This window comes from Pelodiscus sinensis, chromosome 15 (genome assembly GCF_052426305.1).
Source record: "Pelodiscus sinensis isolate ZL-2025 chromosome 15, ASM5242630v1, whole genome shotgun sequence".
NCBI lineage: Eukaryota > Metazoa > Chordata > Testudines > Trionychidae > Pelodiscus > Pelodiscus sinensis.
This window is the reverse complement of record NC_143066.1, coordinates 7,390,964-7,407,420: the sequence shown is the minus strand read 5'-3', so window position 1 is coordinate 7,407,420 and position 16,457 is coordinate 7,390,964. Positions and strand designations below refer to the sequence as shown.

The 16,457-nt window shown below is 63.1% G+C and overlaps 1 protein-coding gene across 1 annotated transcript in view; it reads left to right on the top strand.

Moving 5' to 3' along the window:
• Positions 1 to 16,424, top strand: part of LOC102444753 (cytoplasmic phosphatidylinositol transfer protein 1-like) — a 39,687-nt gene extending 23,263 nt beyond the window's left edge. The window contains exons 4-10 of the mRNA XM_075899217.2: positions 358 to 446; positions 1,419 to 1,426; positions 2,127 to 2,198; positions 3,642 to 3,737; positions 4,120 to 4,275; positions 5,021 to 5,084; positions 11,651 to 16,424. Coding sequence (XP_075755332.1) covers positions 358 to 446; positions 1,419 to 1,426; positions 2,127 to 2,198; positions 3,642 to 3,737; positions 4,120 to 4,275; positions 5,021 to 5,084; positions 11,651 to 11,916 — 751 coding nt within the window. The 3' untranslated portion in view covers positions 11,917 to 16,424. The remainder of the gene's footprint in view (positions 1 to 357; positions 447 to 1,418; positions 1,427 to 2,126; positions 2,199 to 3,641; positions 3,738 to 4,119; positions 4,276 to 5,020; positions 5,085 to 11,650) is intronic.
• The last annotated feature ends 33 nt before the right edge of the window (positions 16,425 to 16,457 follow it).

Below are 16,457 nucleotides of genomic sequence, written 5' to 3'. Positions count from 1 at the left end.
GGGCGGGTGTGGGGCTGGGGAGGGGTGACAGGTTGTGGGGATGGGGCTCGAGGGGTACAGGCTGGCCCCATTGAGTATCAGTCTGGGAGGGTAGAGGACAGCGGGGAAGCACAGTGTTTTCTAGCTGGCTGGGTAGGGAGCTGGAGGGCTGGAAAGGTGTGAAGAGCTCACCCCAGGGCCCAGGGTGGTGGGGGTAGCTGGTTCTGCAGCGTGAGTACAGCTCCTCTCAGGCCAGCACTGCGGGGCACTGGCCGGGATAGGGCTGAACCCGCTGTGGGGGGGAGCGGGGTTCAGGCGCAGGGGTGTGACACCCCCCTGAGAGCGAGCACTGACGGGAGCCGCTGCTCTTCCCTGCAGCAAGCTGCCCAGCTGGGCCCGGGCGGTGACCCCCCGGATATTCTACATCACCGAGAAGGCCTGGAACTATTACCCGTACACCATTACCGGTAAGAGCCCTCCCGTCCTCCCCCGCTCGGCCACTGCTCTCCTGCCTCTGCACCCCCGCCCGTCACTCCGCCCCGCACGGGGGGCAGCAGGCCCGGGCCCAGACCCTCCCATCGCTGCGCACGTCAAGAGCTACAAAGCCGTTCTCTCCGCTCCCCTGCGGCTGGGACTCGGGGTCATTCACTGCAGGCTGGGGGACCCAGCCGCCTGCCCCCCCTCCCCGCAAGCTTTGTGTTGCCACATGGTCAGGCCTAGGCCACGTGTGCGCCACACCCCTTGTCCGGGAGTCACTGGCTTGTGGCGTGTGATGAGCCGTGCCTCGGCCTGGTCTCCACTGCGCAACTAGGCCATGCTAGGGCCGTCCCCCGGCTGGGCCGCGGCGGCTCCCCTCACACGTGCTGCCAGCAGAGAGCCTGCCACGCAGGGTCCGCGCTGCCCGGCTTGCGGGTGCCCACGCTCCTCTGCCGACAGGAACCGGGAGCGGACCCTGCCCTGCCCTGCACCGCTCACAGCCTTGCATGGGGCTGTGTGCCCGGGGATTCCCGGGACCCCGCGGTGCTGGGAAGTCAGCCAGGGTGTGGCGCTGCCCGGCCACGGTCATGCCCCCTGTGTGGCCCAGCCAGCTTCACCCCCGATGCCTCCCTCAGCAACATCCAGGCACATTGCCTGCTGCAGAACAGTGTGTGTGTGTGTGGGGGGGGGGGTCCAGCCAGTCCAGGGCTGGCATCCGCGCCCCCTGCCCGCAGCCACGCCGCCCGCTCCCCCCTGCACACAGCCCAGGCGGGCCCCCTCCCAGCAGCACGCAGAGTGTGCCTCGGAGGCAGCGTGCTCCCAAGTGCGGGAGGGGTTCCCACACGGCTGGGGCAGGTCTCCCGCTGGCCGCCCGCCTCCCTGCCGTAACCCTGCTCTCGTGTCTCTCTTGTCTCTCTCCCTGCTGCCTGCCGGACCCTGGGGGCGCTGTGCTGTCGGTGCAGAGTACACGGTAAGAGCAGGGACCGGCCAGTATCCCGTTGCCAGCACCCCCGCGGCTGGGCAGCACAGCCCTGCCACCCTGCTAGCCGCGGGCGTGCGAGTGAATTCGGAGCAGCCCCTTCCTGACTGGCAGCTCAGAGGGGAGAGCACCAGCCCCTCTCGCACTGCTGGACCCAGCCCTGACTGCTCCCTCCCCGCCCCAGTCCCTGCTCTGAGGGGAAAGGATTATCCCTGGGTCCCTGGCTCCGGCCTGAGGGGACAGGCTTAACCCCTTCCCTGCCAGACTCTGGGTGGCCGCACACTGTCTCAAGGTGCGTCTTGCCGCTCCCTGGCTGCTCCTCCCGTGGCGCCCCACTGCCGCACATGCCCGCCCCCCTCGCTCCAGGCCTCATTAATCACAGGGCTCAGCACAGTCCTCAGGAGGATCGAGCAGCGGCTCCGAGGCTACACAGCCCTCTGCTCACTACACCAGCTCCCTCCCAGGCAGACGAAAGCAGGCCAGTGAGCTGGGCCGGGTGGGGAGCACTGGCATGAGACGGGGGGGTTCAGTGCCCTGGGCTGGCGAGCCAGCACAGCCTGAATCGCCCTGACAAGCAACCTGAGGGGAGCCTCTGATGACCAGTGGGGTCTGACGTGGGCTCACAGGGAGGAGGACTCCACACAGCTCCCTGCTGGCTGGTCACGGCCACGGCCGCTCCCTCTCTCTGCAGTGCTCCTTCCTGCCAAAGTTCTCCATTTACATCGAGACCAAGTACGAGGATAACCGCGGCGACAGCGAGAACGTAAGTGGGTCCCACCCAACCCCGCTCTCTGCCGCTCCGCTGCTTGTCGAACTCCTTGGGAACCAGCCCAGACCCGCCAGGGAGCTGAAGGGGTGAGGCCCTGAGACATGGGAGGTTCGACGCAGAGGAGAGGACGGGTGGGTGGTGGATCACTTTTAGACCCTGCACCCCAGCCCTGAGCTCCCTCCTGCACCCTAATGTCCACCCAGACCCCACCCCCACCCCCACCCCGCGCCAACCTGCTGCCTATGAATTGAATCCTTGATCCCTGGTTCCTGTGTGATGTGAAGGAGTAAGTAACACTCCACACGACTCGATTTTTCCCAGGTTTTTAATCTCTCCTCATACGGAAGCTGTTCCCATCCCTGATCATGTTTGTTGCCCTTCTCTGCACCTTTTCCAATTCCAATAGAGCTTTTTTGAGATGCGGTGACCAGCGCTGGCGGCAGTATTCAGGGTGGGGGCGTGGACTGGATTGATGCCGTGGTGGGCCAGGCGTTGATACAGGAGCATTCTGATGTTGCTGTCTTTCTCTCCGCCCGCCCCTTTCCTTGTGGTTGCTAACACCCCAGTAGGGTTTTTGACTATCATGGCACATTGAGTAGATGTTTTCAGAGAACTATCCCCAGTGACTCCCAACTTCTCGTTTGATTTAGACCCCGTCATTATTTCTGTGGAGCGGGGATTGTGTTTTCCAATGTCAATGCTCTGCATTTGGTGAGATCCCTTAGTAACTCTTCGCAGTCTGCTTTGGACTTACTCTCTTGAGTAGTTTTGTATCATCGGCAGATTTTGCCAGCTCACTGTTTACCCTTTACCCAAACCATTTATGAATATGCTAATCGCCAGGAAGACCTGCTATTTACCTCTCTCCTTTCAGTAAACTGGCCATTTATTCCGACGCTCTGTTTCTTATCTGTTATCCAATTACTGATCCAGGAGAGGACCTGCCCTCTTATCTTATGGCTGCTTGCTTTGCTTAAGGGTCCTTTGGTGAGTGTCCTTGTCACGGGCTGTCTGAAAATCCCAAGTACAACTAATCCGCAGGATCCTCCTTGTCCACAGGCTTGTTGACTTCCTCAGAGAACTGTAGGAGACTGGTGAGGCATGATTTCCCTTTCCACAAGCCATGCTGGCTTTTCCCCAACAAGTCCTGCTCCTCTACGTGTCCGATCATTCTGTTCTTTATGATAGTTTCAACCACTTTGTCTGAAGTTAGACTTAGCGGCCTGTAATTGCCAGGATCGCCTCTGGGGCCTTTTCTGCAAATTGGTGTCTCGTTAGCTGACCCCCACTCATCTTCCAGGAGCTTCCCAGAGCTCTCTCTGCTGGGAATGGCTAGTTCCAGGGCCTGTTTTCCTGACGAGGCCGGTTGGCGCTAGGTGGGGGTGGCAGGTGCTCGGGGCCAGGCTGTGCTTTTCACCCTGTCCTTTCCACCCCCAGATCTTCCACAGCGACAAGATCCTGGGCAATCATGAGGTCACCTTCCTGGACATCGCCTGTGACGAGATTCCGGAGCGCTATTACCGGAGCACAGAGGTAATGCCACCTGCAAGGCCTCACGCCAACCCACACCCACCTGCCCAACCAGACAGCTACGGGCCTGTTTTCCCACCAACCTGCTCCTGCACTTCCTGCTGCCAGGCCCGTGTCTAGCGCCCTTGGCCTTCCCGCCCAGCCCGCCTAGCCATGTTCCTTCCCATTCATATATTCAAATCCACCCAGCCTCAGCTGGGCCAGATGTTCCTGACCTGTTAGCTGCTGTTAGCCAGGAGCTGTTCTAAGTGGGGAGGCGACCAGCTCTGGGGTGGAACGAAAGAGGGCATTGAAACAACCATGGGGTTGGGCTAGTTCCTTTCTCCGATGGTTGGCAGCCAGGCTTGGTGTGCTGAGCTACCCCTGCTGTCCCTCTCCACGGCAGGACCCACGGTACTTCTGCTCGGTGAAGACGGGCCGGGGGCCTCTGGAAGAAGGCTGGCAGGAGCACACCAAGCCCATCATGTGCTCCTACAAACTGGTGACGGTCAAGTTCGAGGTGTGGGGGCTGCAGACGCGAGTGGAGCAGTTTGTCCACAAGGTGAGGGCTCGGGGGGCTAGCATTGTGGGCGGGGGGAGTCTGCCCCTCCGGTGAAACAAGACCCACACAGTTCATTGGTGGGTGGCAGGAGAAATTCCTCAGAGCACCACAGCTCCAGGCCTAGGTGGGCACATGTCCAACCTTTGAGAAGACTTGGGAACCCTGCAGTCATTAGCAGCTGAGCTGGGATTATAACTAGACCCCGCAAGCTGTGGCTGCTGAGATGAAGCGCCGCTCTGCTGTGTTATAATGGACTGGGTAAAGAATGAGCATGCCTGCGTGTGCGTACACAAGCATGCATACGCTGCCCTCTACTAAATGCAACTGGAAGTCTCAATCGCGTGTCATAGGCCCCATACTGCTAACTCTTAAATGGGGATTCTCCTTAAGCTCAAGTGACTTGTACTTTTGGTGCAGGAGGGTGGGAGTCTTGCCTTCATTGTTGCAATGACGGTCCTTGTGCCCTGGCGCCGCCCAGCGCAATGACAGGTGTGAAGGCCCACACAGCCACAGATTGTATCTGGGTGCCGGGTGTTGCCCCAGCCCTGTGCACTGAGAGAAGGCCCAGGCGATGGCTGCTGAACGCAGGCGCCACACGACACCCTGTTTCTCTCTGGAGGGGCCACCGGCGCCCTGCGCTGAGGAGCTAATTCAGAGCCCTGTGGCAGGGCGGGGGGGACTGAGGGCTGTGGGGTGGCGGGTCCCCGGCAGTGCCAGCCAGGGCATAATTGTGCTGTGGTTGCAGGTGATCCGGGACATCCTGTTGATAGGCCACCGGCAGGCCTTCGCCTGGCTGGACGAGTGGTGCGGTGAGTGAGCCTGCTGTGGCGGTAGCGGGAACCCACTGTGCGGCAGGGCTGCCCTGCTCCCTGGGGACCCCTCCCTGCCGCCCGCCGGCCCTGCCTGTGCTGGGCTCCAGGGCCAAGGGCTCCCAGCGGCCTCTCCCTGCCCCAGCGAAAGGGGCCGTTCACCCTGGCCCAGCCATCAGAATGCTCCTCCCTCCCGCAGGCCCAGGCCTGGGCCTGCCCTTCCCTCTGGCCCTGCTCCCCCTGCCATGCAAGGCAGGCCAAGCTGCTGGGGGTGGGACCAGAGCCGCCTGTGGCAGGGTCGCTGCCGGGGCTCCGCTGGGGTCAGGCCCTCCCCCCGGGAAAGGCCTGGGACCCATCTCAGACCCGGCGTGCAGGGTGGGGAAGGCAGGCGCTTCCTCCAGGGCTGAGTCTGGCCCCTGTAGATGGGGAAACGCAGCTGCCGTGGGCCAGGAGGCCGAACTGATGGTGCACAGGGCAGCAGAGACCAGCAGTGTCCCTCGGGGGGGGGACTGTCCCTTTGGGGGCCTCGGCCACTGTTGATGCTGTAGAGATCCCTGGGCCCATTAACTCCACTGACCCCCCCCGTCCTGGCTTTACCTCATTGCGGCTGGGGCGTTTCATCGCGCCTTCTCTGCCTTCGGAGCCCCCCGCCCCAGCTCCCAGCCAGCCGCCCGCCTCTCGCACACCCCTCCCTGCATGTCCTGCTGGCGTGAGCCACGGGGGCTGGGGGGCTGGCCGGCCGCAGTGCTGGGGGCAGCAGTGTTCTCAGGGTAGGGGGTGGGACTGCAGGAAAGGGGCCCAGAGCAGGGTTCCCTGTAAGCTGAGTGCTTGGGTGGCCGCCCAGGAGAGACTCAGGTGCCACCCAGCTGATTAGCACAGCGCCCACAGCTGGCAGCAGGGGTTTATATTGGTGGTGCACAGCTGTGTTTGCCTTGGTGCAAAGAACACAATTTATTCAGCACATGGATGGAAAAATTAGAGGGCATACTGGCCTGGATTGGGTCAGGCATAACCTCTGGAGCCCCCGGCCTGCTTCCTCCGCCAGCCTGCGAGCCACTCTGTCTCGGGCTGTGGCTAGTGCCGGGATGGGGCTGCGGGCTGACGCCTGGGGGCTGCTCTTCGGCGGGGCAGAGACGCAGTGTTCCACCCCAGCGGGGGAAGCATCCTGGGCTTTGATGCGCAGGGCAGGGCAGGCCTTGGCTGCAGAGAAGCAGAAAGCTCTTGAAGCTGGGAGTGCCGGCAGCCCGAGGGAGGGGAAGGCTGTGTCGGGACAGACGGATGAGGCTGTGTCGGGACAGATGGATAAGACACAGAGGGAGTGTAAATTGCTGCCCCCGATGCTCCATTGCAGGTTATGGAGACGGGAACAGCCCGGAGGCTCTGAGTTCGCGGAGCCCGCCCGTCTCCCCAGGTCCCCGGGGAATCCGGCCAGAGAGAAGCCCACAGCCAGAGCCTGCTGGATCCCCCTCCTGAGCGGGCCTGCGGGCGCCCCTCTCCTTCTGGGCTCTGTAGAAGAAGCTGCTCCCATTACTGTGTCCTTGGGGCACCTGCGCTGCCGAGGCTGGGCACTAGCCACGTGGGCCTTAGCCCCCAGGCTGCCCCAGAGAGGCTGAGCGAGGGGATCTCTGGGGAGGGCCGACCCCAGGCAGGCAGGCATGGGGAGGGCGAGCCCGGGAGCGGACTGAGCTGCCTGCCAGTGGCCCTGGCGAGGGGAGAGTAGGAAGGGAGCAGTGCCCGTGACACCAGCGGGAGAGACGCTAGGGCTGGAGTGGGGAGAGGCCCCTTTCTCCAGCGCTCCTGCCTTGTTCCTATAGGGAGAGTGCGGCTGGCCTAGCCGGGAGCTCACACAGCCAGCGCGGCTAGGCCATTGCCTCTGGCCACTGCCGCCAAACCGCGTGGGACCGGAGGCCTGGGAGTGCCCCGCAGCCAGCCCGGCAGGAGGAAACCAGCCCACGAGCAGAGTTCCCTTCCCTGCAGCAGCTCTGGCTGGGCCTGGAGGTGTGGGAGCTCCCAGGCCACCTGTGCTCCCACAGTGTTCCGTACAGCGCCTCCTGCTGGGAGAGGCTGGGCCTGGAGGGTGTGGGAGCTCCCAGGCCGCCTGTGTTCCCACACCGTTCCCTACAGCGCCTCCTGCTGGGAGAGGCTGGGCCTGGAGGGTGTGGGAGCTCCCAGGCTGCCTGTGCTCCCACACCGTTCCCTACAGCGCCTCCTGCTGGGAGAGGCTGGGCCTGGAGGGTGTGGGAGCTCCCAGGCCGCCTGTGTTCCCACACCGTTCCCTACAGCGCCTCCTGCTGGGAGAGGCTGGGACTGGAGGTGTGGGAGCTCCCAGGCCGCCTGTGCTCCCACACCGTTCCCTACAGCGCCTCCTGCTGGGAGAGGCTGGGACTGGAGGTGTGGGAGCTCCCAGGCCGCCTATGCTCCCACACTGTTCCCTACAGCGCCTCCTGCTGGGAGAGGCTGGGCCTGGAGGGTGTGGGAGCTCCCAGGCCGCCTATGCTCCCACACTGTTCCCTACAGCGCCTCCTGCTGGGAGAGGCTGGGCCTGGAGGGTGTGGGAGCTCCCAGGCCGCCTATGCTCCCACACTGTTCCCTACAGCGCCTCCTGCTGGGAGAGGCTGGGCCTGGAGGTGTGGGAGCTCCCAGGCCGCCTATGCTCCCACACCGTTCCCTACAGCGCCTCCTGCTGGGAGAGGCTGGGCCTGGAGAAACCCTTCACTGGGACGGGTGGGCCATGTCTCAGGCCCCCCGGAGGTTGCTGGCACTTGCTCTAGGCTGGCAGGTGAGGCTTTCCCTGGCCAGCGTGGTGGCTCAGGTCTCTGCCCAGCAGAGGTCTAGGCTGAGAAACGTTGGCTGTGCCATTCACTGGTGCTTCAGTCTTTCTGGGCCTGGCTCGCTGGTCCGTCTCCGGAGTAACAGCACTAACAACTCAGGCCCTGTCTGCTGCTCTCGGCCGGGGCTGAGCCGCGCTGACCCTGCAGGGCACCGCCTGTCCCGCTCACAGCCTGGGGGATTGCAGCAGAGGCCAGGCACCAGCGTCCATGCCCCTCCAGGGCTGCCTGGGCCAGGGCTCTCCGGCCGCTCGAGGGCCCAGCCTGGGTTTTGGGAGAGGGAGTGGACTCGGCCGCGGGGTGTGCGGGCTGGGTGAGAGTGGCTGCTCCTTGGGGCACAGCCGATGCCTTGACAAGACACAGGAGAGCGTCTTCCCCCTCCCGCGTTCCTAGGGGCAGCCTGCTGACATCCGTCCGAACGCCCGTCTGTCCCGCGCACCTTTTGTTTCTCTGACTTGCTTTGTGCTGCACTGGCCTCTCCACGGGTGCGTGGCTGAGAATGCCAGAGCGTGCGGCAAGCAAAGAGTGAAAGAGAGAGAGGGGGTGTGTGAGTGTGTGTCTGTCTGTCTGTCTAAGGGGGCACTGCGCGGGGAGAGTGTGCATCCTCTGTGTGTGTGTGTGTGTGTGTGTGTGTGTGTGTGTCTAAGGGGCACTGTGCGGGGAGAGTGTGCATCCTGTGTGTGTGTGTGTGTGTCTGTGTGTGTGTGTGTGTGTGTGTGTGTCTAAGGGGGCACTGTGCGGGGAGAGCGTGCATCCTCTGTGTGTGTATGTGTGTGTGTTCATCAAGGGGGGCATTGCACAAGGAGAGCATCCATCGTGTGTGTGTGTTCATCGAGGAGGTAGTGCATGGGGAGTGTGCATCCTGTGTGTGTGTGTGTCTCTCTCTCTCTAAGGGGGCACTGCGCGGGGAGAGCGTGCATCCTCTGTGTGTGTGTGTGTCTAAGGGGGCACTGCACAGGGAGAGTGTGCATCCTCTGTGTGTGTGTGTGTGTGTGTGTGTGTGTGTCTAAGGGGGCACTGTGCGGGGAGAGTGTGCATCTGTCTGTCTGTGTGTGTGTGTGTGTGTCTGTGTGTGTGTCTAAGGGGGCACTGTGCGGGGAGAGCGTGCATCCTCTGTGTGTGTGTGTGTGTGTGTGTGTGTGTGTCTAAGGGGCACTGCGCGGGGAGAGCGTGCATCCTCTGTGTGTGTGTGTGTGTGTCTAAGGGGGCACTGCGCAGGGAGAGCGTGCATTCTCCGTGTGTGTATGTGTGTGTGTGTGTGTTCGTCAAGGGGGGCATTGCACAAGGAAAGCATCCATCGTGTGTGTGTGTTCATCGAGGAGGTAGTGCGTGGGGAGTGTGCATCCTGTGTGGGGGTGTGTGTGTGTGTGTGTGTGTTCATCAAGAGGGCACTGCATGGGGAGAGTGCACATCTTTTGGCGAGACAGTGGGCAGCAGTTCCTGAGTAGGATGGGGGAAGGGCATCGGGGATGGAGACAGGTGACGGGCGCTCAGCGTGCGTGTGGACAGACGGACGGACGGGCAGACGGGAGACTCCAGGGATGCGTGTGTGCTCACACTCGGACACCACATTTTGAGTAATCAGCTAATCGAGTAGTCGCTGGAATTTCCATTGACAAATGGATTAGCCGATAAGGGGCCGCTCGCTACCCCGCTGCGCCTCTGCCTCTGAAACGTGCAGGAGCCGCGGGCGGCTCTTGTTTATTTCAAAGGGAGAGAGGCAGCGGGAACCCGCGCCGGGAGCAGAGCCGTCCCGCTGGCTCGGTTCCCCTCTGTGCCCCTTCCTTGGAAATGGACAGGAGCCGCAGGCCGCTGGCTTGCCCCTGGCCAGGCCTCGGGCTGGAGGTGGGAGGCTCTTCTTGCTAAGCGGGTCTCTGCGTGTTACAGACATGTCCCTGGAGGAGGTTCGCACCTTCGAGACTCAGATGCAAGTGGCCACAAACCAAAAGTTCGGAAGCCAGGACCCCTAGCTCCCCACCCGCCCTGCCCGCGGCTTTCCTTTGTATGTATCTTCCTTTTGGTTTCTCTCTCTCCAATCCCTGCAGCCTTTGCTGCTCCGGCTTCCTGCCAGCTCCCCTCCCGCCCCCCCCCGTGCAGTAGGACACGGCGTGGGGGCAGCTCCTTCCCCTGTCGGTCTGATACCAGCTGCCCGGCAGCCGCCCGGCCGGTCGCAGGAAGGTGGGGTGTGAAGTGGAGCTGGCTGACTCGGCAGGGCCTCCCCGCTGCTGCTGCTCCTTAGACCTGATTGTCAGGAAGTGGTCAGAGAGATGTGCGGCCGGACCTCCTGCCGGTGGAGAGCAGCAGGCGCTCGGGGCCAGGCCCCTGCGCTTTCCTTTGGTGTTTGCTTTGCCAGGCCGGGGCTTTCCTTCCGCTCTGCTGGGGGCTGCTCGCCAGCAAACTAGGCCCCTCACTCCCCTCGCGCAGCCCAGCCCCACGGAGACCGGCACATGCACGGATTCCCCTCGGTGCAGGGACACGCTTTCTGATACGCCTTTCACCCCTGCCCCAGCCTCCGGTTGGCAGGTCCTAGCTCCCGCTGTCTCCTCCGCCGGCATCTCCTCTCCCATGTCCTGGATCCTGTGCGTGCACATGGCCGCCGGCTTTGGGGGTTGCTTGCTTAGGTCCCCTTTCCCGTCGCTTGCCTAGCTTCCATGGGTTAACAGTTTGCCAGTGAGCACTAGAAACTCGGGGAGCTCCGAGATGGTCCCCAGAGCCAGACAAGTGCCTTGCGCGCCTCGTGAGGGTCTGATCAGCCCAGCCCAGCCCGTCACTGGGGTCCATCAGCTGAGTCGTTAGTTCGTGCTCAGGAAGAGACAGAGGCTGTGCCAGCTTCCCCTACGCACCTTGCCCTGTCCTACATCCCCTGCTATTCCAGTGTTAGACCCTCACAAGGCAACAGCCCTGCCTAGAAACTTGGGCCCTAGCTCCCTGTCCCGCCCCTGTGCTGTTTGCCGGACCTGATGAGCTTGGCTTGCCCAAGAGGCAAGAGCCAAGCCTGTTTGCCTGCTGCCTTCTGGTGGTGGTGGCTGAGTCTACTCACTCCCACATCCCTTCAGATGTTGGAGGTGAGGGCCGTGCTGTGGACAAGCTGGAGACCTTGGGGAATCGGTCGCTGCTGAGGGTGGAAAAGAGAGTCCCTCTGAAGAAAAACGGGGGGCTTCAAGCACCATCCTCCCGCCGTGGCTTCCTTCTTCAGCCTATTTGAGCCGTTATTTGCCACCGAGGTGGCCTCTTCTCGGCTGTGTTTTAGCCTCAGCAGCGATGGGCCCTGTCTAAACACCCGGAGGGATGGAATGGGACTAGTTTAGCTAGAGCAGTGATTCCCCAAACATTTTACCTCGCTCCCCCTCTTACCCCTGTCTGTGGTCAGCCCTCCCCGGGGTTCTGGCGGGGGTACTTGGACAGGGGTTGGGGAGCTGAGGCCCCGGGTACAGAGCCAACAGCTGGGGTCCTGGGCGTGGGGCTGGAGCCAGGAGCAGAGCTGGGTGGTGTTCCTGCCCCACAAGGGGACTGACCTAGGCCCCAGCTGTCCCCCCGCAAACCTCCCTCCGCAGAGGCAGGTTTGTGGGAGGGTGGAGCCTCTGTAGAGTTGAGGGCTATGAGGCCGCTCGTAGTCACTCTGGCTGTGGAGGCAGAACCTGGCAGTTGCCTGGCACCTGGCGAGCGAAGGGAACGGGTGCCGCCCTCTCGGCTGCCTGCAGGCCGGGCCTGTGAACTGTTTCTCTTTGCTCTTGGCAGAGATGTCGATGGACGAGGTGCGCCAGTACGAGAGGGAAACCCAGGAAGCCACCAACGAGATCATCGGCAGGGTGACGCCCTCCATTTCCATCAGCGAGGTGGGGCAGCCCTCGACCACTCACAGCGCCCCCGCCAGTGCCCCCTCCACGCCCCTGAGCGGCGAGCCCCCGGAGTTCCTCAGCGCGCCCAAGGACAGGACCCGGAAGAAATCCGCCCCGGAAATGCTGACGCTGCCGGCGCTGAGGGAGCGCTCCGGGGCTGAGTAACAGCCGCCCTGGGGCCAGGCCTCCGGGACCGACTCAGAGCCCCAGTCCCTTCCCCCGCGGCTTGGGGACTGTGCCACCCACCTAAGCTGCCTTGCGACGCCGAACGCTGCCGTGGTCCTTCAGAATGTCGTTCCCACCTGCCCAATAAAGGAGCGCCCAGCCCGGTTCCGGAGCCGGCCGGCGGCAGACCCGTTGTGAGGTAACAGACTCCCCCGCTACCCCAGACAGCCCCACCCTCCCTGCTCCCCGGCCGCCGGTCACCTCGCTCCAGCATCCCGGCGCGCGCCCGGATTTCCAAGCCATCAACTCAGGGAGAGCTGCTGCTCCAGCCAGCGCACGGCGCCGCTTCACGGGGCAGAGGCTGCACCGGGCCGCGTCACAGCGCTGCTGCGCCCCCTCATCTGTCCTGCTGTCCTCCGAGCCCCCGAAGCTGGACATGTCCGCCTCTCGCGAAGGAACTCGGATCCTGCTTATCAGCAACCTCCCGGTTCCCAGCCAAAAGCTGCCGTTCTCCGGAGGTTACCAGTGAGGCACCTGGGGCTGCTGCCGGGGAAAGCAGGGCTGGGAGGGGCGCTCGGAGCCAGGGCACGACACAGCCTGGAGAGCACGGGGAACCCCAGCGCTTCCCTCCTGTGCAGCCCCGCAGGCCTGCCGCCGCCCAGGAGAGGCCGTCAGTGAGCGGCCTGCCATCGCATTGGGCCAGTCCCGCTAACCTTCCAGGCAAGGGGGTGGGATGAGCTGGGCAAACCTTCCTGTTCCTCAGGGTTGCTAGTGAGCGGAGCCTACAATAGCCATAAAAGCGGCCGGGCAGTAGCCGTCCCTGCTCCCCACTGCCAATGGGGCCAGCCAGGACGTTCAGCTGGACTCCTCGGGGACGTCTGGCTGCATGTAAGCCAGAGGCCCTGGCCGTCCACCTGACCTCACCGCACTCCCTCCCAGCGGCCTGGCCCTGGCGAGTCCCCTGCTGCACAGGAGAGCCGCGTCCTGGACTGAAGGGAGGTGCTGCCCACAGACCTCTCCCTCCAGGCGGCTTTGGGGACAAACCCTGCGGTCAGGAGGGAGTCCTCAGGGCATTGGTGAAGAGCCAGGCCAGGGCCTTGCCTACGCTAGGGACAATTTCCTCCCCGCCGCTAGCTCTGGTTCTCTGGCCTTGGCCACAGGAGGAGCCCCAGTGCAGCTATGGCCCCGGCGGACTGTGCAGGTCAGCTAGCGCTGCGCTGAGTCGGCCCTTACGGGACGTGGGCTTGATTCATCTACAGGCAGGGCCCCACCCTGGGCCCTCTGCCCGGTCGGCTTTGCCAGGCCTGACTCCATGTTAGGAACGGGGGGGACCCCTGGCTCTAGTGCAGCCTGAAATCCTGCTCTCCGCATTGCTGCTCTGCCACGCCGGCTGAGCTCTCCTGAGGCATGGCCCCTGCCAGTGGAAGGGGGGAGCCTGCCTGGTGCCCTTTCCTTTCATCGGTCCCCTCGGGAGAGGAGCCCATCACGCCCGACCACCCCGCCCTTCCGCCAAGCAACGTGCTCCCCCTCGGTGCCTTCAGGAGTAGGACTGTCTAACGCTGGATTGCGGCGAAGCACCGGGCGGGCTTCCCAGGGCCCTCATGGGCCGTTGGCGAGGCTGGCATACGCCTGCCCTTGGTTGCCATCTCTTCCGACTACGCCTTGGACTTCAGCAGCCTTGAAACTGCCTCGTGGCCAATCCCGCTCTCTGCTGGAATGGGGTCTCCTTGCCAGCTGAGGCCTGGGAGCTGCCGTGCGGGACCCCGGCCCCGGCGCAGAGGATGCTAGAAACGCTCAGACTGCAGGAGCAGGGGCGTCGGCCACCTACGGTCTCAGCCATAACGCCGGTCTTGAACTGTCCCTACTAAGCACACATTGAATTGCACTTCTTCCTCAGCAGGAATCTCCACAACTCCCTCCCCTCCGCTAGGGCCTCCTGGCCAGGCTCTGGCCACGCGATGGTTTGTGTCTCGGGCAGCAGAGAACTAGTCCTGGTCTAAGCCAAGGTGAACCCGAGGACCAAGGTCCTGGTCCCATGAGGAGCAGAGCACCTTTCCTGGAGCTCTGTGCCTTCGCTGGAGGATGGAGGATTGAGGCCTCGGCGGCTAGCAGGGTCACGGTCTAGTGGGTTACATGCAGACACTGGAAAAGTAGATTGGCTCTTGGCTGGGTTCAGCTATAGCCGCCGGCTGAGAAGCCTGGAGGTGTGATGGGAGGAGGCTGGTTTGGAGAAGCACCCCATGCTCGGTTGCTTTTCCTCACCTACAAACTAGCTCAAGCTCGAGTCCGCCCACCTGGGCTGGGATTGGATGGGAACAGGCCCCCGGGACGAGGGAAAAGGGGGGCCATTAACCAAGCGTTTTGGACACCTTGAGTTTGAGTTGAAGGTTTGGGTTTATTGTTGGTTTGCTCTGTGCTGGCTTGTCCACCCCGCAGGCGGCACAAAGGGCTGTGGAGGGGACCCATCCCCTGCATGGCGGAGCCGTGGAAGGCCGTGGCTTTGTATCTGCTCGGGCAGTGCTTGTCGGGCTTTTTTCCTCGCGACCCGGTTGAAGAAAATAGTTGATCCCGCGACCCAGTATAATTAGATCTTTTGACTAGCGTGAGGGCTGTGGCGTGGGGCCCGGTTGGGGGTGGGGGGAGCTCCATCTGGGTGTGCAGGCTCGGAGGTGGGGTAGGACGAGGGTTTTGAAGTCTAATGGGGGTTCCAGGCTGGGGGACAGGGCAGGGTGTGAGAGCGGAAGTGGCCAGCAGCCGGTCTGGCTCCTAGGCAGAGGTGCACCAGTGGCTCTCTGCGCTGCTTTTGCCTGGAGGCACCGGTCCCCAGAGCCGTTGCCCAGGGTGGAGGCCCTGCAGGGAGCCCCATCCGCCCTGCCCAGGAGCTGGACTCGCTGCTGGCTGCTCCCAGGGTACTGTGGGGTCTGCAGGGCCAGGGCAGGAGGAAGCTGCCGTAGCACCGCTGCTGGTCCCCCTCCAGCCAGGCCCCCCAGTGCTGGGTTGCGAGGAAGAAAGTTTGTAAATCCCTGGGCTAGAGAAGATTGAAGATGGACGAGACCCAGAGACTGATTCAACCCGCCCAAGGGTGAGGAGTTGGATTAGAAGCAGATGAGTGCGGGTCAGCTCCAGAGCCGGGAGGGATCCATTTCCTGCTCCTAGGATGCGTCTGAAATCTCGACGCCAAAGCCCAGGTGGCAAGAATTTTTCACCCTCGGATCTACGCTGACGACCAGAGTGCCAAGTCGGAGCCTCCCCCTGCGGGTCTGAGCCCAGCTCTGGTGTAGCGCCGTCTCCCGGGGGGATGGATTGTACACGGCCCCCTCTGCTGTCGCGGATTTTTACACACCAAGCTCGACTTCCGTGCTGAATGGACTAAGCCTCTGAAGGTGCCTGGTGCTTCCTGGGACTCGGGGCCTTGTGCAGCTGGGATTGGGTCCGTGGCCTGCCCGGAGAGCCAGTAGCAGATGCAACATTCCAGTCTGGACTTCGCTGCTTTGTGTCTTTAATTGTGAGCCCTCGCGGGCTCGCGCGTTGTGCCAAATTGCAGGACCATGCGTTTGTGGAGAGCGAGGGGGGTGCCGCCCACTCGCCTCCCGTGGACATGAGTGCGTGTTGCCACTGCAGCCAACGCGCTGGCTGCTTCCCTTCTGGTCCCCAGAGGCTGGGCTGGGTTTGTGTCTCGGGGGGGGTCCTGCAGCTGTGGCTTCACCGGGGAGAGTGGGCTGGCTCAGGGGGCGCTGCACACAGGAGCCTGGCTCTGGATTTGTGCCTGTGAGCGCGCACCACCAGCCTGCACAAAGGCCGAGGCCGGTGCTGCGGCTGAAGGACTGTTCCGATGTAAATAGCCTGCTGCCACGCCCCTCCTCCACCCCATTGCCACTGAGAGTCCATGCAGTTGTGGGGCGGGAGGGCAGAGCCCCCTGCTGCTTTGCATGGGGCCAGGGCTGCTGCAAATGGGAGCGGGGAGGGTCTGGATCAAAGGGGTCCAGGGATTGGTAGGACTGTGCCCTGCATGCAAGTACCAGATGAAGTAGCATTGCCCTCCCCACCCTGTCCCAGCTGCTCTTACCCCCTTCCCTCCCTGCCCCATTCTCCTCTCCCTCCCTCTTTTCTTTATTTCTCTTCTGGGCCCTCCCCCTCGCAGGCAGTCCTGAGCTGTGTGCTGAGCTGGTAGCAACAGGAGTTCCCGTCCTTGCGAGCTGAGGCTTAGCTCAGCTCCAGGAGGAGGACGCCCCCTCCCCCTCGCATTCCCTGCAGGGCTCTGGGACCCCCCAATTCCCAGGGGGTCAGCCTGGGCCTGGGGAAGCAGGGCTGCCCTAGTGACACCTCTGCTCCCGGCAGGGGATGTGAAATGTTTTTCTCTCTGAATCTGCTCCTGCTGCCCCATGCTGCTCACAGGAGAGAGGCCATTCCCGTGTGGGCCAGCTAGCGAGGGGCGGGGGCTGGCTCAGGCGCAGCTTCCTTTCTTACAACCAAGGCCTTTTCGGAAATAAAGCCGTTGCCGCTGGCTTCTCTGGTGTCTCTGTCTCTGCTGCTTAGCGCCC